Consider the following 26,278-nt stretch of genomic DNA (forward strand, 5'->3'; position numbering starts at 1 on the left):
GCCTCATTTAGACATTTGGCAGTAGCAGAAGTGTCCAAGTGTTTGCCTTGTCAGTTTGGGGATGGAGAAAAAAGAGGAAATAGAGGTGGGGATTCAGAGCAAAGAAGATGATGATGGGAAGAAGAAAAAGGTGTGTCCCTGCGCCCCCAGCAGGGTTTGGGGGGGGAGTTCAGACCCTGTAGTGTCCCCTGGCTTGTAGCTGCGATTTAAACCTGCACCCAGGGCTGGTCAGGGTGATTTCCCTGTTTGCTTCCCACCCTTTGTTCTCCATCACATGTGCTCATTTATTTTCTTGGCTGAAGAATTGGGGTTTTCCTGCTAACAGGATTCTTTCTGATTGCTTTGCTACCCTTGATTATTTTACCTTCTTGGAGTATTTCCCTAGAAGGACATTTTATTATATCTGTGCAGCAGTTTTTCTTAAATGAGACTCCATACTGGAAATGTCAGACAGGATGGGTTGGGACAATGGATCGTGGGTGGTCACCCTCCCTGTTGAAGGTTGGGTCTCAAGACACAGAAACTGGCAAGGATACAGAAACTGGCAAGGATTTGAGACAGTGGCAGATGAGAGTTCCCAAGGAAGCCCGGCTTTTGGCCTCCGAGGGCTTTGTCAGACATGGTTCTCCTGAAGTATCTTATGAAACAAACCAGACTACCACATCCTTTCTGAGATGAAGACCATGTGACATGAAAGAGGATTGGATTTGGAGAGTTTTATGGACATTCTGTTAATGTAAATCCAATTTCCTTTGCCATGGAGGATGTGGTTGGAATTCTGAATCTGTTTTCTCTTGCCTTCAGATAGAATTCATTAAGTTGATGTGCAGAGAAACTGTATTTTACGTTTCTGGGACTGAATTTATTTGGAAGATATTTTTTTCTCTAGCAGGGTCCTCTAAGTTCAGCTTTCCTGTTCTTTATATCTCCCTGGTTAGGTCTTTGTCTGTGAGCTTAGTGGAGATGGCTACCTTCTGCCTGTCTGGTTCATTAACATCCCCTGAGTGATGGATTTAGTGCCAGTGAAGGGAAATAATGCCATTTGATCTGCTCCTAGCATTTAACAGCACCCAGGGCAAGAGTACAACTGGAGGTACAATAGCATATGTCCAAATATTTGAAAACTATAAACCATACTATGCCCAAGCCGTGGCCAGCTTCCTGCTTAGAACCCCCGCAGGCTGTTCCTGGGACCAAAAGCTGGTGCTCTGGAAGCTAAAGGAGAAGGCTCCACTGGCATCCAGCCCCACTTCCCATGAGCCTGGGCAATAGTACAGTTCTGCTGAGGTGAGGTGAAGGCTGGGTTGATACTCAGTACTCCTAGCTGATCACTGGGACTGTTGGGACTCAGGATGGGAACTGTGGACCAAGTGAAGCTCCTACAGAGCTCAGATGGATGTGCTGTTCTCCATTAATTTTCCTCATTTTTTTCCTTGGGGTTTTCATGTAGTTTTGGCATTTCTGAAAATTCTACTGGAGCAGAAGATGAGAGAGGGAGGGTGTGCAGTTATTTGTGGAAGTCCATCTGCCCAGACACATCTGATACATAATTTGTTGTTTGAACTTAAAGGCAGAGGCCATGATCCTGTTTGCTGCTTTCCTGCCATCTATCACAACCATACCATGGGGGCTCTCAGTCCCCCACTGGGAGCCATCTGATGGGGGCTCATTCCACCCATTCCTCCCCTTCCTTTAACTTTCCTTCACTCAACCCATTACTAAACTTTCAAAAAACTTTCTTGTAATGCTAAAAAAAAATCAGTCTCTGTATTTTGCATGTGTGTGGGGGGTGTTCTAAAACATAAGGCCCCGACCAGAGGTCTCTTTGCCTGGTTTTAAGAGGCTTGGTAGATGCTTTGTTTCCATCACCTCACACTAGTCAGAGGCCCTGAGTCAGTGTGAGGGCCCTGGTCCACTTCCCTTCTCCCTTTCCATTTGTACCCAATCACTAAAAGAGCTATAGATCTTCCTAAAATATACAGCCATTGTGGGTGCAGAAAGATACTGGTGATGTTTATTTTATTTTTTGTCTCTGGTTTCTGTTTACTCTGGACATATTTACGATCATCATTAATAAATAATATTTATTTCCTGCTTGCTGTGTGCCCAGAAGAGTGCCCCAGACAGGCACACAATTTCATTGAATCAGTAATCCTATGAGATAGGTTCTTTTATTAGATTTAGTTTACAGATGAGGAACCTAAGGTCCAGGGAGGTTAATTTCCATGCCCCAATTCACAGTGAGTATTAAGTCTGACCTCAGAGTCTACTCACTACCCTTCCTCAGTCAGCAAGTGGTTAAAGGTACGACCAATAAGGTGACCTGCCCTTCAGGCTTATGTTTCTGTCTGTACGTGCTTCTCACAGTGTATGAGGCTTATCCATGAGAATCCAAATGAAAGAAACCCTACCTTGTGGTAAACAGAATAATGCCTCCCCTCATGATATCCACGTCTTAATCTCCATACCATTTGAATATGTTGCCATACGTTTGTCAGATGTGATTTTGTTATGAATATTGAGGGAAGTTTTCATGGATTATCCAGATGGACCTTCGTTGTAATCTCAAGGTTTCTGGAAGTAAAGAGGGAGCGGGAGAGGCAGATGAGACAATGTGAGGACAAAGCAGAGACAGGAGTGATGTGATTGCTGGCTTTGAGGGCAGAAGGGGACCAAAGAATACGGGCAGCCTCTAGAAGCTAGAAAGACAAGGAAATGGATTCTCCCCTAGAGTCTCTGGAAGGAAACAGCTCTGCCAGCCATTTTAGATTCCTGTACTCCAGAACAGTCAGAAAATAAATGTGAGTTGGCTTAAGCCACTAAATTGGTCATTTTTTACAACAGCCATAGGAAACTAGTATAACCCCTTACCAATCCGCCATTATCATCTCTTGCCACCTTCAAATCATAGCCTCAGTCCCACTGCTTTGGGATCCTTTGCATTTCTTTCTGATTAGTTCATACCAATTTCCAGTTCCCAGTAACACAGTATGGCCTCACTTTTTTAGACTTGGATTTTGAGGAGTCCCAATGTGTCATCCAAGGTTTTTGGGAAAAAGAGAGCCTCTGTCCTATGGATGTGCCAGTGAGCAGACAGGTAGGCAACAGTGCAGGGTGGCCTGAAGTGATAGGCCAGGCCTTTGTCTTCTGAGGAATTTCCCTTAACCAGGACACCTGGTTAGTTATCTATACGCAAGTCTCTGTGTTGAATTATTTCTTGCCACGCTAAGCTTTGAGTAAAGTCCCTATAAAGTGTTTCATGTATGCTGCAATATGGTACAGAATTTTGAGGGACATTAAATGACTATACTTGGGCCAGAGTGGGAGAGGGTAAATGGCTCCTGTGAAGCTAGAATAGCAGAGGCAATAGAGATTATGAACTCTCCAAGTTTCTTGTCTGCAGGGAAGAATCCAAGGTACTTTTCCTGTAGAAAGCATGTCTTGGCCACAAAAGTTTCAAAATGAAATTCCCTTGTGACGTGAATGTGCTTTACTGTACCAATCACTATTTTCTAATCCGAGGTGTGGGGGCATTCAATGAAAGAAGCAGGAGCTTAGGTGCTTGGTGAAACTGAGGACTGTCAACCCCAGGAATGCGCAGAGGTGGGCTCTTTGAAGTTAGCTTCTTAACAGGTAGGTCATTGCTCCCTTTCTAACCTAGTCAGGGGTTCAGTTGTCTTGAGCACAAGGTACTGTAACAGTTGAACAGTACATGTGTCTGAAATTTTGCTATTTCTCATTGTAATCAGTAAGTGTTCAATAATTATTAAATGCCTGTATGCTGAAGAATATGCATCATTCTTTTGATCAGCTATAAAACAGCAGTTTTACAAATTTCATTTCTTAAAATGATCTTAAAATTCTTTTGAAATACCATGCCCTCCTTCGCAATGTGACAGTTGCCGCCTTTTAAGATTAAAGAAGTGTTAGGACTAGTGAGAATAGCAGAGACCTGGTGATTATATGCCACACACCAAAACCTCACCAACTGTAATGTCTATTAAGCACAAAGAAGAACCAATTTTTTTTTCAACGCCATCACAAAGGCAGCTTAAGCCTAGAGAATAGTTTATTTAATAGTAATAGTTTGGAATTCCAGTGCTTGTGCTAAAACCAAATAGGTTTCTGTGGGTAGTCCAGTAGGTAGGACTTTATAGTTCAGCAACTACCTACCAAGCAGTGTTTCATCCTTCCAAAGGAGAGATTGAGTAGTACATCTTTCAGTGTTTAGTCTTTTGAATAACTGGTATGACTTCTTTGGATTTATACCTGTTTGCAAGTTACTATATGTTTGACTTTATCTTTCCTGGTAGTATTCTAGTTTTGAAACCAAAAGCAAGAGCAAACCTTAGATATTTTAATATAATGTGCAGTCTTTCTAAAAGGGATAGGAACTCTTCTGAGAAAGACTCATTAAATACTAGAAACACATAAAGCACATGTAGTTAAGGGAGCTGCCCAGTTGTTTACAGCTTACATTGTGATTAGAGCAAACTCAGAGGCTTCAGAAACAGGTCTCTTTACTTTTCTGAAATGTGTGTTTTATATTATGGATTTATTGAAATTCTAAGACTATCTTCAGAAGCCAGATGAAGGAGTCAGAGCACATTTGTATGTACTCCATATGGGAGACTCGAGAAGCCACCAAAAGTCAATTTCATTATTCTCCTTTCTATTTCTCATTTTATTATTTCAGCCAAGGACATGGAATGCCTTGCTGGATTGGACTGATGTATATATTGACTCTCAGAGTCACACTGTGTCCCTGTGTGAGATTTCTAAGAAAGAATTTGATGAGATTATTTAAATCACTTATTAAGTATAAGAAGTGAGAAGTTCCATCATAAATCCATGAGCAAAGACTAGATTATTTTTGGAATTGTCTGTACTTAATGAATTGAAATGATGATCTGGTTTTTTTTTTTTTTTACTGAAAACTGAGGAGTTTTATATAATGTCAACCTATTTTATGTAATTTTCTTGGAATTAATTTTCCTTTTCAGTTTGAAGTGCTCAATCTGTTTTGTTATTTAAATTCAAGCTTAATGATGAAGGGTTGAAGTATTTCTTAGTTTTATTAGATACAGGGTTTTTTTCGTGGGTAGTTATATTAACCTTTCTAGAAAGATTCTACATAAGAATGCTCCTATATTCCACTTGTTTTTTATTTCTTGAAATACATGTAGCTAAATATGTTATACCTCATTATATTAGTGTTGGCAATGTAAATCTGTCAATATAAAAGAATTAAAGAATATTGGAAATACCTCAGATTTTCCTTTGGAGGAAGATGTATCATTTGGGTTATACCTACTCTTAAGTCTTGTTAGAGTTATATTAAGTTACTTAAGCATATTCCCTGGAATGGCCTGATATTTCATCACATTTGAAAGCATGTGTTTCCTTTCTAAAGCTGTAAACCTTAATATTGCTGTTGCTGGAAATAAAAATTTCAAATGTCAAAAATTTCTCACAATGTATTTTCAAAGAGAACAGACTTTACTGATGTGAGTGGTTGATGCTTTAAAAGTTCCGAGCAAATGTTCACTTTTAACTGAAATTCTATTCCATCTGCCCAGTGAATCCCTGTGAAGCATGTCACCTTCACTTCACAGTCATTCTCCCCTTGGTGTATGTCCTTACCTAAACACCCAGGAAATGTGCTCCACTGAATAACACACCGAATAGGAATTGCTCAGTGAAGATGTAGGTTCCATTCTAGCGTGTTTCTCAAGGGCTTGAGGAAGGGTTCACACTCTAGGTTTACTAGAAGAATATAATTGGGGAGAGCATAGGATCAATCTAACCTGTTATTCCCGTCTTGCAAAACCTTTTGATTCCTTCCTCTGTATGACAAAATGGGAGTTTCTGGTATCTCAGCTTCATCTAATAGGATACACCACTAACCCATGTTTCCACCAGTTATTGTGTCACACAGAGTCATTACCAACTATTAAAGCTATTGCATTAAATCCATTACCCTCACTAAGAAAATTCATAAGCATAACTTCAACCTGATGTAAAACTGTGGCTTTCCCTCCTTCTGTAGGGCACCGTTTGTATCAGATTTTTCTCTTTGCAAAGAATAGAGCACGCGTTGTACAAAGATTTCCAAGATTTTTCTCTAAAGAGACTAGCAAAGTCCTACAGTTCATTTTTCTTGCATGTAAGCCTTTTCCTCTAGATTTTGATTTCAGAAGTGAGCACCCACAGTCATGCTGGCCTCTGACTCAAGGTCTGGAAATAATAAAAATGACTATAGTGTAGGGCATGAGAATTGGTGCTCTTGTTGCTGTGTGTTTGCACCTTTCCATTCATTCTTTATCTTCTTTGTCTTGCTGTGTGCTTTCATAGGCTGAACCGTAAGGACTTTATCACCTGGCCTCCCTTGACCTCTGGCTTTTTTATTGATTTAGATCAATGGGAGGCAGAGGATTCTGGGGGGTGAAGGGGAGAGAGTTCACAGTTTTATTTTACCTAATCTTTCTTCTTTTGCCAGGGACTGTATTCTTCTTTAACCGTAGCTCCAACTGGGAGGCCCTCTTGCTGGACGGCTCTCCCTTTGCTGGTTCTGGTCACACCTCTGCCTTTTCTTGCTCTTTTGAGCTTAGTGATAATGATGGCTTCTTGGTGATATTAGCATTGGTTGCTTCTCCATCCTTAGTGCTTCCTTAATCCTTACCAGCCCTTTATAAATAGTTTTAAATTTTTTTCATTTGAAATCCTTTGAGCATTCTACCTGTTATCTACAAGGACTGTAATGGATAAAATTAGCTATTCCTGTCCAGCTACTTCCATCAGGTAGGGCTATTTCATTCATGTTTGTGCAACCAAATGATAAAAGCCTCACTGGATGAGGAAAAGAAGCTGCTTTGACTACAAAGAGGTGTGGCTGGGTGTTTGGAGTTTCCAAGTTCTCAAATTCTTAAAGCTCTACTGCAGTTGTAGAGTCTCATTCTTTTCCATTATTACTCCAAATTTCACATCAAAGTCCTAGTGAGTCTATGAATTCAGTCATTGAAGTTTGTTTGTTAGGTAACTCTGTTTTCTGTTTCTAAGAGACAGAAGTTTGTTTTTGTTTTTGTTTTTGTTTTAGCTTAGGTTGTGCTTAGATATATATAGTGATTTGAGTTTGTTATTCTTTTTTTAAAAGTGGATAGAGCCGACAGAAGAAGCTATCTATCTACCTATACACACAGAATTACTCATATCTTTTATATTGTTCCACGACAGGAAAAGCTTGTCTCCGAAGGCCTTGCTTTCAAGAAGGACTACATTTTAAGTGATCTCAGGAAATATTTTAATGAACTTTTTTTTTTTGCCATTGTTTGTCCTGAGCTGTTAAGGGTCCTTTTACTGAACACTAGTGGGAATTTTACTGCCTTCTGCCTGAAATGGGCCAGATGACCAATCCTATTTTTAGCCATTTCTTTAAGAGTCTATGACCTGCAGTTCCATTCCATGGTATCAAAATATGTTTTAGCCAGCATGCTTGATTTCAAGTAAGAGAAATTGACTTTAGATAGCTTAAGCCAGGAAAGACATTTCTGGAAGGATGATGAACTCATAGAATCCATTACTAGAAGACGGATAGAAACTAGTAAGAGTCTAGAAAATAAGAAAATTAGCTCTAGTCATGCCAAAGTAATAGCCTGGTTAGGTTTCTTATCATGGGACCATGCCATAGCCATTGATGGCTTCTCTATGTCACTGAGGCTATGAATAATTTCTCAAGAGTTCTTGCATGGTTGGGTCACTTTTTCAGGTTCCAAGTATCCAGATCTCAGGACAGAGCTCTGATAGCCTAAGCTGTAGGTGATAGTCACTGAGTATGAGCCTGGGCCTTGCCTCCCACTAGTATTCACACAAAAGGGAATTCTTGCTAAATTAAAGGAGAGTTTATTTGTTGGTTACCTAAAAATCAAGATACAAACCAAGTGAAACAGTGTGTGCTGTACCCATCCTGACTACCTGACTTTGTGAGTGGTCAGAGTCCCTTTGTGGACCCAGTATTTGAAAAGCAGTCAAGTTACCTGGTCACAGTGACTCCAGTGTGGAAGTATCCACTACTAAAATTGGAAATGGCTTAAACATTGCGATGGGTGTCATTAATAGTCTCAATTTCTTCTCTTCCTTTCCTCCTTTTCCCTATTATACCAATTGGTCACAGAGCTTTGTTGATTCATATTTCCCACTACCATAGTGATTTATAATTTTGTTTTTTATTATGTTTAATTCTGGCTGGTTAATAAACTCATTAAGTGGCATACCTAGTATCAAACCTTAATGAAGTAGTACCAAGACCAGGCTAAGGGGAAGAATGGTCTTTTGTCATTTTATTATTTTTTTCTTTTTCATTGATATATTTTCTCTGCTCCAAATTTTGTTTCCTTGAATCCATAAAAAATTTAAAAATTGTACACTTTGTATTTGTTTTTTCGCAGATAATTTGCTGTATTTTGATAAACTTGACTATTCCGCCAAGGATGAAATGTTTTGATTCTCATTAGTGACTTAATACCATTTATATAATAAATAGAGTTATGTTCTGTATTTATTTTGGCCTTTTACCAACTCATTATCTAGAAATTACAGATTTCACATCTAATACAATCACTGTAATAGCTGAAGATTTAGAAAAAGCCGTTATTTCTGTGGAAACCTTCCTATTTGTGAACCATAAACACTGTGGATTGCCGTAGAAGGTTCCAGCTTTCCCACTGGTGAACATAACTTTGTCTTCACTGGTGAAGCCAACTTTTCCTTCATTATTTAGAAATAGAAAAAAAAAATGACACCGAGTCACTACTGTTCCTCAAAGAAGAGAGGATGATATCTGGGGATATTCTGAGTGGATCACAGAGAACATATAGGAGCGATAAAGTTAAAATACCATGTTAGTGTCTGGCTTTTTCTGTTCATCCCAACCTATAAAATAGCTAGGAAAACTTCTCTTACTTTAATATTAACTCATGAAGGGGAAGTGAGCAGCAACTTTAATCCCTCTTGCTCGGCCTGTGTATCTTCTCCTTTATTCACCAGATACTGTGTCATATGGTATATGTATGGTTAGAAATGCCTCATTCCTAGTTACAGAGAGAACAACTTGGCTTTTGACTTACATGTTGTCAAATAGCCAATTAAATAAGATCTTTATTTTTCAAGTGGTGTTAGGGTGTTGTCTAGATAAAATATCTGTCATCATATTTTACTGGCAACATCTGTTGACTGGATTTAACTGAACCCAAAAATTATAAGGTGGTTAGGACAGCAGATTTGGAATGAGATGAAAAACAAAGCGGGCTCATGGAGGCTCTATATTCTTTACTACTTATGGTGTTAACTTAAAAAAAGGATAGCTGTAGTTCAGACAGGTCCTCTCATATTTAAAAAGGAAGTCTTAAAGTATCAATTAATTTTAATGAGGAGTCTGTATACTGATATGTACATATATATCCCTAAAGACATTCCAACTGTACTTATCAACATCTGGAAGCAGTATTGGGCAAACCACATGCTTAGTTCCTCACTTCAAAAAGGATTTTTTGAAAGGAATCTTTTGTAAATTCTGGAAGGAAGCTGTGAATAGTTACCAGAAAAGCATTTCAATATATTAGAGTGTTTAAGTTATTAGGGAGTCACATGCCTAAACTCAACTCGAGCAATTTGGAGCTTAGGAAAAAAAGAAAAAAGAAAAGAAGAATATCAGTGAGAATGCAAGTAGATTAGAAGAGCTGCATGTACTGCCATACTCACTGAAGGGATTCCTTACTTCCTCCCTCCCTCCCTTTCTCCTTTCTTCCTTCCTTTTCTCTTTTTCTTTTTTGGGCTAAAATTCCAGCACACACTCCAAAAGATGAAGTTGACTGATCCTTTGACCAACCTGAAGAATGGGAAACTTTTATTGACAAGAAAAAACTTTAACATTCCTGCTTTGTATATTGAGAAGCATGGAAGAAGTGGATGGGAAAGGAAAAAGGAGACAGGAAGAAAGGAAAAAAGAAAATATGCATCATAGGAGAAACAACACCAACAACAGTGGTATACACTAGCAGATAAAGAGACAAAGAACTGAGAATAGTGTGATAAGCAATAAGTAAGGTAGAACTGTGATGTTAATGATGTACATCAGAATCTATGAATTCACTAGTTTATTCAGTCAAACCATATTTATTGAGTTAGTACTATGCACTGGGCATTAGGAAAATCCTGGAAGCTTCAAGGGTAGATAAATACTGTTTCTGTCTCTGTCCTCCAGGTGCTTGTTGATGGGTGAGAGTGGGAGAGTGTGGCCACATGTTACAGGTACAATGTCAAATGCATGGAAGTCGTACAATGGGAGCACAAAGGAGGAACTTGTCACTTTTTTTGTTTTTGTTTTTGTTTTGCAAAAGATGGAGGGTAGGCTAGAAAAAGCTCTGTAGAAGAGGTGACACTTGAACGAAGCCATAAAGGTTATGAAAGGTTATGTACTACTTACAGTTTCTGGCATAGTCCAGTGAAAAATATCAAACTAAGAAGCAATCACCCTACCTACCAGTGATCATAATGGTGCCCGAGCTATCTAAGATGAGTGTTTATGTTCAGTACAACTTGTGTGTGCTATAAGACCTAACTCAGTGATCTGTCTACTTGATGAATGCTGCTTTGATTGCCCTGCCTTGAACTGTTCTTATTTGAATTATCATGGTACCTTGACTGAGTTTAGTCTCTAATCCACCCAGGAATCATACTGCTTTCCACTGAACATAGTTTCCCCCACCACTAAATTGTTAATTCCCCTGGGTTCTTGAAACATGTTTCTAGTAAATTATGGCATATAACATTAAATTTATAGCTGCAAAATGAATGAATAAATGTGGTAAGGCCCTTGTCGCCTCAAAGGATTATTCTTTGGTTATCTGAAAAATGTAATACTTATGTCTAGGCTCTTCTCTATTATGGAATTGTGAATGTAAGGCTCAAACTGCATCCTAGCACTGCTTTATCTCACTACTGAAAAATAAGCACATATGAAAGTTAGGAAAGAGTAGTATAGATATTGACTTAGGGTCATTTGTGCTTTCAGGGAAGTGTTACCTGGGACTAGGAAGTAGTAATGGTTTTTTGGTGGGAATGGGGGGGGTGGATTGTGGTACAGCTCCAGCCCTAACTGCTACTCAGAATGGGTCATGGAGGGAGAGGGGGAACCACAGTGGTATGAAATCTATTTTTGAAGGTTACCATGTTGTCCCATCTGATGAACTACTGGTGAATAACAAGCTAGCTATATTACTTAAAGAGATGACATTGACTCTCTAATATGAAGTTGTGAGATAGAGTGTTTCCTCATTAAATTCATCCATTAGCCAGTCAGTGTTGATGAATAGGAGAATATCCAAAGACCCTAGGCTTAAATTTTTGTGTGCATTATAGAATTTATATTTTCATCTGATGATCTAGGGCTCAATAGTTCTCTCTTGGGAGTTTACCTCGCCTGCCCCATAAATTTTCTTTGGTTGGGAAGGTATGTTTTTTTCTAGTAACTTGGAATGTAGGTCAGAGTATTTGTGAGAACTACTCTGCAAATGGAAAATGTTGCAGCATATAAATCAAAGATATTATTATTGCCATTATCTCTGCCTACTAATTACCTAAAGACCGGTTCATCCACTAAGCCCCAACTTTTTAATTGAGATTACAAGGAATTTATAACCTTATCTGACTAGCATCTTTTTTTTTTTAACTGCCTTTTAAATGTTTACATGGTCAAAAGCACCAGGTGCAAAATTGTAACGTACTGATGAATAGGTCATACATATAAAAAGTGATCCTCTCTGGATTGTTCTACATTTCTTAAAAATTTTTTAAAATATATTTTTGAGAGAGAGAGACAGAGACAGAGACAGAGAGAATGAGGAAGTGGTGGAGGGGCAGAGAGAGAGGGAGAGAGAGATAATCCCAATCAGGCTCTGTTCTGTCAGGACAGAGCCTGACACAGGGCTCTAACTCACGAATCATGAGATCATGACCTGAGCTGATATCAAGAGTCAGATGCTCAACTGTCAGGGCTACCCAGGCTCCCCGTGTTCTAAATTTCTTTAGGAAGGATTGAGGGGAAATAACAGAACATGCAAGTATGAAGCCATTTTAATTTATTTAAAATTAATTAAAGGAGAAAGGGCACTCTAAGTTTTTTAAACTTTTAAAACAGTAGAAGCTTCTGAACTAAAAGGAAAAAAAGAAGAAATTAATCTTCCGTGGGAATGTGATGATGCCTTAGTAAGCAATGCCCAAAAATATTTAAAATTTTCAGAAAATAAAAGGCTGAGAGAGCTACAAATAACTCTGATATTCAGATAATTGGACATCACAGAATAGATTGAAATAAATCTACTAATCCTTAAAATTGATTGAAACTCATCATTGGGTTCATTAAAATTTTCCAGAGATTGTAGGAAGATATAGTAGTATTTTCTAAGATGTTAGTATCTTAGAGACACTCTAAGAATGAAGAAGTATTGCTTGTTACTGGACATAATAAAGCAGAATTATTCTAACATTTCCAAGAATAAAATTGGAATTACACTGCTGGCACTAGAATTTATAATTTACTAAGAAGCTGCAGCTATGTTTTCCCAGGAGTAAAATACTTGATTCGAGAAATATCCAAAATTATGGCCTATGGAAATTACTTAAGACATGTTATTATGCTAAGAAATAAAAATAATATTATCCATGTCAAACCATAACATGATGACATTAATTTGATATTATATTTCTATTTTAAAAGTTAGACATTATCTGTAGTTTTGCTGTTTTACAAGTAGATGAAATTCAATAAGTTAGACACTAAAATATGTGTGTAAGAAGCAGAACTCCACTCTCAATGGAAAATTTAGTTGATTTATAAACAACATTAATAGAATATTGTCTGTTTCATTATGCTTATTTAATAAAGGCAACAATTAAAATATGTAGCTACTTAAACAGTGGCTCTTGGGGAGTTAAGAAATTCCCATTAGATGTTTAGACAACCAGACTTATCGTTGTCTTTTAAGATATAATATTTTATTTCCCTGGCTTATGTATATATGGATATTATTGACCCATATAATTCATTACCTCTATACAAAATAGAAAAGCAAAACAAAACTACTAATAAGACATGTTTACTAACATGCACATTTTTATAGGTTTATATGGCCTATTGTTAAATATTTAAAGCATAAACTAGTTTCTAAAGCTTGGTGGTGCTAGTTATCTATTCTGAAAGGACATTTCTCATTTTACTCCTTGTCACTCATTTTCACTTAAGCATGTCAATATTTCTTTAAACCATATAGGTGAAGAAAATAGAATACAGTATTAGAATTCTCCTTCAGTTGATAAAGGTCAAGATGTGGTTAACCCAGTAGGAGCCCACAATACTTTGCTGGAGAGGAGTTTGCTGGCTGTACACTAGCAAGAGCAGAGTATTTACCTTGACTCAATGGAAAGTGGATAAAAGCAGTACCATCACTGTGACCTAGAGAAGGGAAAAATGTAAACCCATTAGCAGGGATGACCATTCAGAAACATTTTCTATGAACTATGGGAGGACCAGCCTCATCATATTCCTGTTTACTGATCCACATCTGCTGGAATGTAGACAGGCTGGCCAGAATGGAACCCCCAATCCAAACAGAATACTTCCTCTCTGGGGGAGCTATGATCTTGATTTTCATCGTGCTGGGTGCCAGCGTTACTATTTCCTTCTGCATTCGGTCAGCAATGCCAGGGTACATTGTGCTGCCTCCAGACAACACAGTGTTGGCATATAGATCCTTGCGAATATCCACGTCGCACTTCATGATAGAGTTGAAGGTTGTCTCATGGATCCCGCTGGATTCAATGCCCAAAAAGGAAGGCTGGAAAATGGATTCAGGGCATCGAAAGCGTTCATTCCCAATGGTGATCACTTGGCCATCAGGAAGCTCATAGCTCCTTTCAAGTGAGGAGGATGAAGCTGCACTAACCATCTCTTGCTCAAAGTCCAGGGCCACATAGCACAGCTTCTCTTTGACATCACGGACAATCTCCCGCTCGGCTGTGGTGGTGAAGTTGTAGCCTCGTTCTGTCAGAATCTTCATGAGGTAGTCAGTCAGATCTCTGCCAGCCAGATCTAGACGTAGAATGGCATGAGGCAGGGCATAACCTTCATAGATGGGCACAGTGTGAGTAACCCCATCCCCAGAGTCCATCACGATGCCTGTGGTTCTCCCTGAGGCATAGAGAGACAGCACAGCCTGGATAGCTACATACATGGCTGGTGTATTGAAGGCCTCAAACATGATCTGAGTCATCTTTTCCCGGTTGATCTTGGGGTTGAGAGGGGCTTCGGTGAGGAGGATGGGATGCTCATCCGGTGCCACACGGAGCTCGTTGTAGAAAGTGTGGTGCCAGATCTTCTCCATATCATCCCAGTTGGTGACTACGCCATGCTCAATGGGATACTTCAGAGTCAGGATGCCTCTCTTGCTCTGAGCTTCATCCCCCACATAGCAATCCTTCTGGCCCATGCCTACCATGACCCCCTGGTGCCGGGGACGCCCTACCATGGAGGGGAACACAGCCCGGGGAGCATCGTCACCACCAAAGCCTGCCTTGCACATCCCTGACCCATTATCTACCACCAAGGCAGACAGCTCATCATCAGTCATGGTGCTGGCTGGAATCTTCCAGAGAAGTGAACAGAAGTTAAATATAGAGTAAATAGCAGACTATGGTGTGCAAGGGAGAGAATGAACAGGCCGAAACACTCCAGAGAGGGATCCTGTGCTCTGATGACAGGTATTTAAAGGTGCACGCTGGCACCACCCATGTCTTAACCCACCAGTTCCCAGTATTTCTGGGTGGGGTTGCCTTTGAGGTATTAATAATGATGATAGTGATTATATAAATCATTAGGAGATCTTCTTCATAAAGAGAAAATTGGCTACCAAGTAGCCAAATCTCAGGTTACTGTAATTAGGCAACCCACACATGGTTGTCAGTGTGCTTTGGCTCAGTCTCTAGGTAACTGTGATGATGCAATGGGGGATATAAAAACAAGATGAAAGAAAGCTAGTGTGAAGTATGGTTAACACAGCTGGAAGGGCAAATCCCTCCTCACTTTACCCTCTGGGTCCACTTCTCTCCAGTAGCTTTAACTTCTCATTCTTAATATATTGTTCTTATGAGGAGCCCAACTCTGAAAACTTGACTTTTTCAAGATTTTCTTTCCCATTACCGTCCTAATCAGGATGTTCATCATGATGGAAATTATTTTAATGGATGAAAATAATGAATGGCCAAGAGTGGCCTAACAGCTGTAATTATAATGCATTTGCATTGTGCAAAATTTAGGGCTATTTAATAGACTTCTAATCCATCAGAAGACAGCTAAAAGCAGTAAAGCGATCAATAAAGTAAACCACTATAGATTTTCTTTCTTGATATAAATTTCTAACAACCAAATTAAATTAAGAACTTACTATGCCCAAACATTGTTTAGGAACTAGGTTATTGGGTCATGTTGACTGCACAGAGGCTCAATGTCTCTCTTGCATGATTTATTAGGTAAAATGTAGGTTATAAAAGTTGTATCTGCTTGTAATAACTCTTTAAATGCACAACAGTGAACATAATTAAGTGATAAGATAAATTTTAAAGTGATACATTTGAGCTGATCTTTAAAACATTTTGATCTTCCAGATTCGTATAATGTATTATAATGTCAAGCTTCTCTCTAGTTATGAGAATGTATACACTTGGAATAGTGTTAGGTTTCCTTTGATTTTAGGATATGTGATATTACACCTTGATCATTTCATAGGAATAGTTTGGATTTTATTTTCAATATAGAAATACAGATGATCTAGTAAAATGTATACCATGATATAATGTAGGACATTAGCAATGTATGACAAAGAAATAGCAATTCTCAAAGTTCATTTCTTTGCCCTCCCTATGCTATGTAAATAGAAACTCCTTGTCAAGCTCTTCTAAAGCAAAGCAGTTTTTCATTGCCCACATCTGAGTTCTCCAAAATCACCTTCATTTTTGGTTAATTAATTGCCACTTTGTAAGAGGTAGCAGCAGTCCTGCAGTACTGGACAGTACTTGACGGAAGTGCACCTTCCAGTCCAAGGCCAGGAGAAATAGCTGCTGTCTTTGCCCATGAGCCTCTTGGAGAAACATGGTAACACCAGAGTATAAGTGTCCCGTCCTTTTCTTTTTTATTTTTTTTTAATTCTTACACTTTATTTTTATTTTTGAGACAGAGAGAGACAGAGCATGAGTGGGGAGGGCAGAGAGAGAGGGAGACACAATCTGAAACAGGCTCCAGGCTCTGAACTGCCAGCACAGAACCCGATGCGGGGCTCAAACCCACAAACCGTAAGATCATGACCTGAGCTGAAGTTGGACGCTTAACTGAATGAGCCACCCACGTGCCCCGTCGTCTTCTTTGCGCACAGCTTGACATAGAATTATACAGTTACTTTCTGTTTTCCCAGTGCTTTTCCTAAAATGTGCTTTCCAAAAACCTTCCTGCTGATAATCATTTATGGTAGAATGTATTTCACTACAAAATCCATAGGTTTGCTTTTTTTCTGACCAGGATTGTTCTGTCCCTTATTTTTTTCTGTAACTGCAAAATCAATTCCTCCTTCAACAAAATTAAAGAACTCACCCTCAAACCTTCACACTGAATGGTTTTGTGTACTTCCTTTTCATGTAGCACAACCAAGCTTTTGATGAAAATAATATTTTATTGTTACAGGATGATACTAATGGTAATGTCTTTTTTTCTTTTTTAAACATAGCAAACTAAATGCACATGCTAGAAAACTGAAAAGAAAACACATTGCATTTAGAACCAGTCACCATTTATGGATCTCTAGGCTGGAATACACAACAAAGCCATGTCATTAAAGGAGCCCATCTGGCACCAAGTACAGCCTTTAGATTCTAGGTTTACTATAGTGTTCTCCTTAGAATTGCCTTTGGATGGAGAGGTGTTTGGTAATGAGACCACACAGCATAATTGATGCCTTCAGAGAGAGGCTGATGTGTGATTTTGCTAGAAGACCTTCTAACCTCTGTATTAATTTTGGTGTACCAGGAGAAATCTTCATCAATTATGTATTCTTAAAATAAGCTTAAGTTCTTTTACTTGACTCCCCGTAATACAAGAGGGACATATGATAATTCTTCCACCATATAAAATAACTGCTTAAAAATTTAAGAAGTGTAAGGATTTCTGTGAGTAAACTCTAGGAGATGGATTTACCAATACTGGGCTCTGAAGGACTGTTCCCAAAGGTAAGAGATTTTATAACTGACTGAAATTTATAAATGCTTAGCTACTTACCTATACCTAAAACCTATGTGGGCTTTTATGACTAACTTTTGGAAGGCTAGAATATAATTTTCTTTTACTTTTGCCTAGTTTGACTATTCTGTAGATATATAAACCCCCAGTAAAGCAGGAGTATGAGCATTATGGGGGTTGGAAGTGCCCTATTACTCATTACAAGTTTCTCATGATCTTTCCTTTTCCAAGTAATTTTAGACTTAATCAAACCACAAACATTTACTAAACATGCGGGGCACTGGTGCTGTATTGGTGAATAAGTGCTTGCCCTTATTTTTAAATAGTGTCTTGTGGTTGAAAGTCCTGTCTGAGCAGGCTAATGTTGGTCACTGTGCATTGATACAGAGCAGCGAGCTTGTGTTCTGATGGGGTACTGCCTGTGCTGCACCAGTTGTTAAATGTTTTGAATATCATTCCCAAATCCACAAGTAACAGAGTACGATGTGGTTGATGTAAACAGAGAAAGAGCATGAAGTATATGAAGGCAAAGGGAGGAGCCCTTGAACTTGGGGCTAGGAGGAGGGGAAGGAAGAGGTCAGGGAAGAGGATCCCTGGGCTGAGGATGGGCAGGACATTGCTGATAGACGGAATATTGCAGTACGAGTACCACCAACTTGTATAAAATTAGAAAATCCAGGATATATTTGGAATTAGGTATCTACACAAGGGTCAGTGGGGTCTTGGAACAGAAATCTGAATTTTTAAAAAATGTTTACCTTTGAGAGGGAGAGGCAGAGGCAGAGAGAGAGAGAGGGAGGGGATCAGAAGTGAGCTCTTTGGGCTTGAACTTGTGTAAAAGCGTGACCTGAGCTGAAGTCGGATGCTCAACCAAATGAACCAGGCATCTAGGCATCCCAATAATAGTCTGAATCTTAACAAGCACGAGGAAGAGAGAACTCCAGAATTGGATGTGACTTTCCCTCTGGGCACAGAAGATATGACTAGGGACCCCTCACACATGTGCCCAAAGAGGCCATATCTTAGTGATAATCACCTGTCCCTAGACTCTATCTTTTAACCATACTGCTGAGATTGAGAGTGTTAATGAGAGTGTTGTGCCACTCCCCTGGGGATTCAATTTGAACATTGAGGTCAGCTACCTTCTTTTTTGGTTTTTACTTGATTCTCTCCTTGTGCCCTACACTCTTTTTCATCCTTTGTAGCTTTTGCACACATGTCTAATTTGGGCTAATTATGCAGTTAGGGAAGCTGCATAATTCACTTCCAAGGGAGAACTTTCTGATTGGTAGGATATGACTCAATGTACTTTTTGTTTTTTAAGTAAGAGGAAGCACTCTTTCTGGATATGTCAGCAGTCATAGCTAAGAAATTATTTCCTGTTTCTTAGACTAGTAGGGCCTCCTGAGGGTTTTCTTAGTTATCCCTTGGTTGACAGCAAGGTTGCATGTTATCTGTGGCATAAAAAGGGTGAATGCGGAGGCTGACTCTTTGGGTTTGGATTCAGGAGAGGAGAGGAAGGTAGGAAATCCAAATGAAAACAGGAGGAGTAGAGTATCAGAACTTAAAACCTGGCTATTGCTAGTTTCTCTTCCTTTATCGTGTTGCTAGTAATGACCTGGAAGAAGCTATAGAAAAGTTGGCACTAGCATTTGGTGCAGATTCTGGATTGTTCACTGGGGCCAGACCTTGATGTAATACAGAGCATGTAGCCTAGGACCCCAAGCATCACTTTGGTCCATACAGTGTCCTACAAATGCTTTAAAATTTTTAGTTTTGAATAGTTGGAAAATAACTAGATTTATGAATTCCTGCTTCTCATAAAAAAAAAAATCAAGCAACACTGATTCCCATTCCCAAATTACAGCTGAATAGAAGTTCCCGCCCTTGGAAGGAGTGTGAGTTCTCCATTCTCCTTGGCACCCCATAGCACTGCTCCCATCCTACTCCATTCATGCTTTTTGTAGGCTTAAGAGTTTAATGTGTTGTGCATCACTTTGATTCCCAAGCCAGACAGAGACCCAGCCAAAAAAGAAAACTACAGGCCAATATTCTTGATGAATACAGATGCAAAAATCCTCAAAAAGATACTTACAAATCGAATGCAACAGCACATAAGAATTACCCATCAAAGGGGCGCCTGGGTGGCTTAGTCGGTTAAGCGACCGACTTTCGCTTAGGCCATGATCTCACGGTTCGTGGGTTCAAGCCCCGCGTCGGGCTCTGTGCTGACTGCCAGCTCAGAGCCTGGAGCCTATCTCAGAGTCTGTATCTCCCTCTCTCTCTGACCCTCCCCTGCTCACGCTCTCTCTCTCTCTCTCTCCTAGAAATAAATAAAAATATTAAAAAAAAAAAAGAATTACCCATCATGATCAAGTGGCTGTCTTGATTCGTTATCAGGTTACAAGGCTGGTTCAATATTCACAAATCAATCAATGTGATACATTACATTAACAGAAGAAAAGATAAAAACCATATGATCCTGTCGATAGATGCAGAAAAAGCATTTGACAAAATACAGCATCGCTTCTTAATAAAGACCTTGCAAAAGTTGGGATAGAAGGAACTTACTTCAACATCATAAAAGCCATTTATGAGCTGTCAGCTAACATCATCCTCAAAGGGGAAAAACTAAAAGCTTTCTCCCTGAGATCAGGAACATGACAGGGATGTCCACTCTCACCACTGTTGTTTAACATAGTGCTGGAAGTCCTAGCATCAGCCATCAGACAACAAAAGGAAATCAAAGGCATCAGAATTGGCAAAGAGGAAGTCAAACTTTCACTCTTCGCAGATGACATGATACTCTACATCGAAAACCCGACAGACTCCACCAGAAGCCTACTAGAACTGATCCAAGAATTCAGCCAAGTTGCAGGGTACAAAATCAACGTACAGAAATCGGTTGCATTTTTATACACCAACAATGAAGCAACAGAAAGAGAAATCAAGAAACTGATCCCATTCACAATTGCACAAAAAACCATAAAATACCTCGGAATAAACCTAACCAAGGATACAAGAGATCTGTATGATGAAAACTATAGAAAACTTATGAAGGAAATTGAAGAAGACACAAAGAAATGGAAAAACATTCCATGCTCATGGATCAGAAGAATAAATATAGTTAAAATGTCATTACTACCCAAAGCAATCTACACATTCAATGCAATCCCAATCATAATTGCACCAGCATTCTTCTCACAACTAGAACAAACTATCCTAAAATTTGTATGGAATCACAAAAGACCCCGAATAGCCAAAGTCATATCGAAGAAGAAAACCAAAACGGGAGGTTTCACCATCCCAGACTTTAGCCTCTACTACAAAGCTGTCATCATCAAGACAGTATGGTATTGGCACAAAAACAGACACGTAGACCAATGGAATAGAATAAAGAACTCAGATTTGGACCCAAAAATGTACAGCCAACTAATCTTTGCCAAAGCAGGAAAGAGTACCCAATGGAAAAAAAAGACAGCCTCTTTAATAGATAGTGCTGGGAGAATTGGACAGCAACATGCAGAAGAATGAAACTAGATCACTTTCTCACACCACACACAANTCTATAAGGAACTCACCAAACTCCACACCCGAAAAACAAACAATCCAGTGAAGAAATGGGCAGAAGAGATGAACAGACACTTCTCCAAAGAGGACATCCAGATGGCCAACAGACATATGAAACGATGCTCATTGTCCCTCATCATCAGAGAAATGCAGATCCAAACCGCACTGAGATACCACNGGAATGAGGAGGGTGGGGGTATGGAGGAGGGCACTTGCTGGGATGAGCACTGGGTATTATATGGAAACCAACTTGACAATAAACTATTTAAGGGAAAAAAATAAAAGAATTTAATGTGTTGTGAGAAACTAAAGAGGAACATATATTATGGAGGGGTTGGGTGAGTTGGGGTAAGGAAAAGGACAAGTGGAAGCATGTGTTAAATGGTCCTTTCTTGTTTAGGCTGTGGTTTCGTATCTATAAGAGAGGAAAAATAGTATGTGGCTGAGTTTCTTAACTATATGATAAGTGCCCAAATGTAACTTTAGTCCTAAGGAATTCAGTTCAAAAGATGGTAAGGCAGGAAGAGAGGTTCCCATTTTCATTGTTTTATTGATGATGGGATAGATGGTATGGGTTTACCTTACAGAGGGGAGGATTTATACTAAATAATTAGAAGAATAATGCTGAGAATATGATGAATTACAACTCTATTTTTTGGTAAAGTATCTCTGTTGCCACCTTGAAGAGAATATTCAGAGGTCCGGCTCCTGGAATTTTCTCCTGTTGTGGATGGACATGTTGAAAGTGAATAAATTGATTGTTTATTTATTTTTTATCTTACATTTCATTTGTTTTGAGAGGGAGAGAGAGAGATAGGGGAAGAAAGAGAGGGGGAGACGGAGAATCCCAAGCAGAGCTCCACGCTGTTAGTGCAGAGCCCCACTTGGGGTTTGAACTCACAAACTGTGAGATCAGGACCTGAGCCAAAATCAACAGTCAACTTCCCAACTGACTGAGCCACCCAGGAGCCCCAGAATTGAGTATTATTGATTGACTGATTATTTATTTATTTTGAGAGAGAGAGAGAGCGCGCATGAGCAGGGGAGGGGCAGAGAAAGAGTGAAAGAGAGAGAGAGAAAGAGGATCCCAGGTGGCTCCCCATTGTAAGCACAGAGCTCCATTTGAGGGTTGAACTCAACAAACTGCGAGATCAGGACCAGAGCCAAAATTAAGAGTGGTACACTTAGTCAGCTGAGCCACATAGGTGCCCCTGAAGTGGGTTCCTAAATGATATCATATTCTGGGCATTTTTCTGTTTTTTTTCTTTTTTCTTTTTAATTATTTATTTATTTTGAGACAGAGCACAAGTGGGAGAGGGGGAGAAGAGAGACAAAGTCCCAAGAAAACTCCCCGTTGTCAGCACAGACCCTGATGGGGGGATTGAACTCATGACCCATGAGATCGTTTCCTGAGCCAAGATGAAGTCAGATGCTTAAACAGCTGCACTACCCAGGTGGCCTTTTTCTTTTTCTTTAAAGCAGGAAGACTAGCTTTATGAGAGAGATGGAACATTTTCGCTTCTTGAGATCACTTTGCTCTGAAACTATGGGTTCTTTGAAAAAGGACACCTAAAGATGATCTATGAATTTTCCCAAGAAAAGCATTAGTTGAAGTATTCAGAACAAGGCCTCCTTTTGTTACATGAAGCTAAAAATGGAATCTGGGTCAAACTAGTGGAATATCATACTTGGAGATTAAAACAAAAGAGGAAGAATTCTTGTATTGCCATCCCTGGTTAAAAATGATGATATTTCTAGTTCTAACCGAAAAGGAAAGAAGAAAATAAGGCTTTAGATAAAAGTTTAATTAGGGGCATTGTATAGAACACAAAAAATGCAAAAGAATTCAGGAATATTAACCCAAGGGCAAGATATGCCAAAGAAAGTAGAGTGACAGAGGAGAGATATAGAGCATAATTTTGTTCATTTTATGCAAGTCAAACATTCATTTATGGAAATAAAAGATTAGCATATGACTCACATATGAGCTTGTCACTCTTTGCTCTAAAGCTTTTGAGGACTTCCATTCGTTAGAGAACGAAGTCCAAACTGCTTAATATAGACTAAGGCCCTCTATTATCTGGCTCTGACCTAATTCCCTATCCTGATATTTACCATCCTCTTCTCCCCCTATCTATGAACCTGATGCTCCAGTCTTCTGGACTAATTGCTATTCCTGTTCCTTGGACCTGCTGGCATTGCTTACTCCACTGGGAATGTGCTCCCAACCTTCTCTTTCCTATTTAGTTCCATCCAAATGCTGACCAGTTTGTCTAGGAGGAACTGATTTCTTCAGTTTCTCAAGTGCCATAGCATTTAGCTTATATCTCTTTTATAGTTATAATCCCTTTCTGTTTTGTCTTATTTTTGTACATGGTTATCTCCCTTACTATACTCTCTAGATCTTTTTCCCATTTTATTTCTAATAATGGCTTCTGACAGGGTCTTGCAGCTTTAGTTGTTTAATCATTGACTAGTGACCTAAACATCCAATGTTTATTTTTAAGCAAAAACTTGACTGGTTGGGTATGTTAACATTCCAATATGTTACATGTATAAGTTCTAACCTAACAGATCCAATGCTAAATTCGCCAGCCTCTCCAAAGTGCTCTGTTTATATCAGTGGCCTCAACAGTTTCAAATCATTCAGTTTTCTAATTTGCTATTTTTGACCTAGCCACTTTATAATTATTTTTTAATATACAATATGGTATGACTTCAAGTCTGTTGGATGTTTTTTTAGGGGATTTATTTTTTTCTCATTTCTGCCGCCCTTGAAAAAGTAGAAAGATCAAGCAACACTCCATCTCCTTCCCAAACTACAGCTGAGTAGCAGCTCCTTCTCTTGGAAGGGGTATGAGTTCTCCATTTCCTCTTGGTCCCCCATCGCCCTTGTAGGCATGACAGTTTACTGTGTTGTGAGAAACCTAAGTTCAGGCCTTGGTCACTCATGATCAGCTAAATTCCACAAATACTTTGCTGACCACCTCTTCCAATTGTAAACCCTTCTAAAGCCCATTGCCAGCAACTCTTAAATAATGTTCCTGAAATCTCTCTCCTAGGCTCCAAATCTGCTACTACATACAATCTAAGCCTCTCTGCCATGCTCTGTCCTGTAAAATGTAGTGGTTAAGAACACAGTTCTAGAATCTGGCAGAGCTAGGCTTGTACCCCCACTTGCTTGGTCTATAACCTGGGGCATTTCAGAACTTCCAAAAGCCTCAGCTTCCTCCTGTCTAAGTTGCAGATAATTGTATCTACCTCATAAAGTTGTCTGGGGTTGGCATGAGATGATGCCTGTAAAGTATGTAGCAGACTGTGTGGTAAGGGTAGGAGTTCAGTGACTATTTGTGACAATCATTGTATTCGCCACGACTCTCCAGGATGCCTGCTCAGCTCTGGTCAGTTGCACCTCCTTACTGTGAAGGAGGGTGAAGATTAGGCAGCAAATTATCCCTGGCAAGGACCCTAATGGGGACTAACCAAGTGCTATGTATGGGCTAAGGGTCTGTGTTTAGCACTAAGAAAAGACAAGTTAAAGATGTCTAAAGGTAGGTGGGCAATTGGTGAAAGACCCTGAAGCCAATAGTGAAAGGTTTGAATTTGATAAGTTAGGTAAGGGTTGGTCATCCTACATGTCAGGAGTGGCTACACTCTGAGTGGAGATGGAAAGTGAATTATTTTTCAAGATTCATTGGTTTAGACAATGTATAAGCATGGAAAACTTAAGGCAAGAGTGTCTCTTGCTGAGCTATGCAATACTTTCTTCCTGGTGGGGTTTGGGGGCCCAGGAGGCTCTGTCTGACCCCACAGATGTCCGGTGGGGTGGTGTGGCACAGCTGAACATGGCCTCTCAAAGAGGGTAGGGAGGATTATGGCAACCCGTGTGGGCCTCACATAAGTGACCCCAACATCTGAACCATGTTCTTTTGCGTCATCAGTGATAATTATTGGCAGAAACTAGATACCTATAACTGATCTGTGGGCATCATATATCAGAAAAGGTTGTTGGGGTTGTTTTGAAGCGCCAAGTTCTAGCCACTTCTTACTGGCTCTGGAGTCATTTCCCAGTCCAGCAAGGCTGCTTTATATACTGTGCACTTTTGTTTCAGTTCAGAACAGAGGCATTTGTCTATGTAATTAGAGTTTTAAACACCTATTGAATATTTTCTAACTTGTGTCTAAGAGCTTACACATAAAATAGAATACAGAAATTCATATTTCTGTAGGAATGGTGGTTTGGACATCAGAGATCACATATTTATAAAATATAAAGTATACTCCCATTACTTGAGATCACATATTTATAAAATATTAAGTATACTCCCATTACTTGAGATTGTTTATTGAATTGGCTTATCATTTGTCAAGACTAGAACATATAATGGTGGACTGCAGAATCTTGTGAGATATACAGAAGAAACCTATAATAATATTAAATAGGAGTAACATTTGGTCCTGTTAATGGGCTTCCTGACATAATCGTGGAAGTAGCGTGGAAAAGAAGAGAGAACAATGAACTGCTCCCAGGGCTCTGAATGATTTCCGCTTTTTCACTAACTTCCCAGGTGGCTTTGCGTAAGCCACTTAGCTGCTAGGACTTCAGTTTCCTCATCTATACATGTATTTTTAATGTTTTATTTTTTTTATTTATTTTTTTATTGTTTAATGTTTTATTTATTTTTGAGAGAGACAGAGAAAGAGACAGAACATGGGTTAGGGATGACACAGAGAGAGGGAGACACAGAATCTGAACCAGGCTCCAAGCTCTGAGCTGTCAGCACAGAGCCGTACATGGGGCTCGACTTCTTGAGATGCAGGATCATGACCTGAGCCTAAGTCAGACACTTAACTGACCAAGCCACCCAGGCATCCCAAGTTTCCTCATCTATAAAACGAAGGGACGAGACTTCTTGTTAATTCTGGCAGATTAAACGTGTGTTTCTCTACACATTCTCTCCAGACACCACTAAACTTTGCAGTAAGGAAATAAAAATTCACTAAAAACAAGGACAAAGAGAGCAGAAGAGGACATCAGAGCAATAACGTTTTGAAAGCAGGAAAAATGTGAATGAATAGGAACCAAGCTCATTTGCAGGAACAGAAACCTCAGTTGGAAGCTGGGGAGGCCCAGAAGCAATAATGATCTTACTGCAGAGTTCCTGAAAGGCTCAGTAATCTGAGAATCCAGGTCCTTCTAAAACTGGGGGTGCACTGGGGACAGAAGCAGGAAAATTGGCTACAAATATGGATTGAGAGCCGATATACCAAAGATACCCTTCTTGCCCCTGCCGCTGCCCCATGTCTCTGGGGCTTCAGCTAGGAAAGCTGAGTTGACTCATTTCTGGTCCAGATGGTCTTTCATTTTCCAAC

General features: G+C 39.5%; 1 protein-coding gene across 2 annotated transcripts; it reads right to left on the reverse strand.

Moving 5' to 3' along the window:
• Positions 1-13,550: 13,550 nt before the first annotated feature.
• ACTBL2 (actin beta like 2) lies at positions 13,551-14,681 on the reverse strand. 2 transcript variants are annotated; one of them, XM_077772985.1, is made up of 2 exons: positions 14,553-14,681; positions 13,551-14,426 (listed from the first exon to the last, which is right to left on the reverse strand). In XM_077772985.1, exons 1-2 carry the CDS (start codon positions 14,679-14,681, stop codon positions 13,551-13,553), a joined length of 1,005 nt encoding a protein of 334 aa, XP_077629111.1. The 2 variants fall into 2 exon arrangements, with proteins under 2 accessions (XP_077629111.1, XP_077629110.1); XM_077772984.1 differs by having other exon boundaries at positions 13,551-14,681.
• Positions 14,682-26,278: the final 11,597 nt, after the last annotated feature.

This window comes from Crocuta crocuta, unplaced genomic scaffold, assembly GCF_008692635.1.
Source record: "Crocuta crocuta isolate KB4526 unplaced genomic scaffold, BGI_CrCroc_1.0 scaffold107, whole genome shotgun sequence".
Lineage (NCBI taxonomy): Eukaryota > Metazoa > Chordata > Mammalia > Carnivora > Hyaenidae > Crocuta > Crocuta crocuta.

Coding starts and splice junctions, on each gene's coding strand:
- ACTBL2 (XM_077772984.1), bottom strand. CDS start 14,681: ATGACTGATGATGAGCTGTCTGCCTTGGTGGTAGATAATGGGTCAGGG.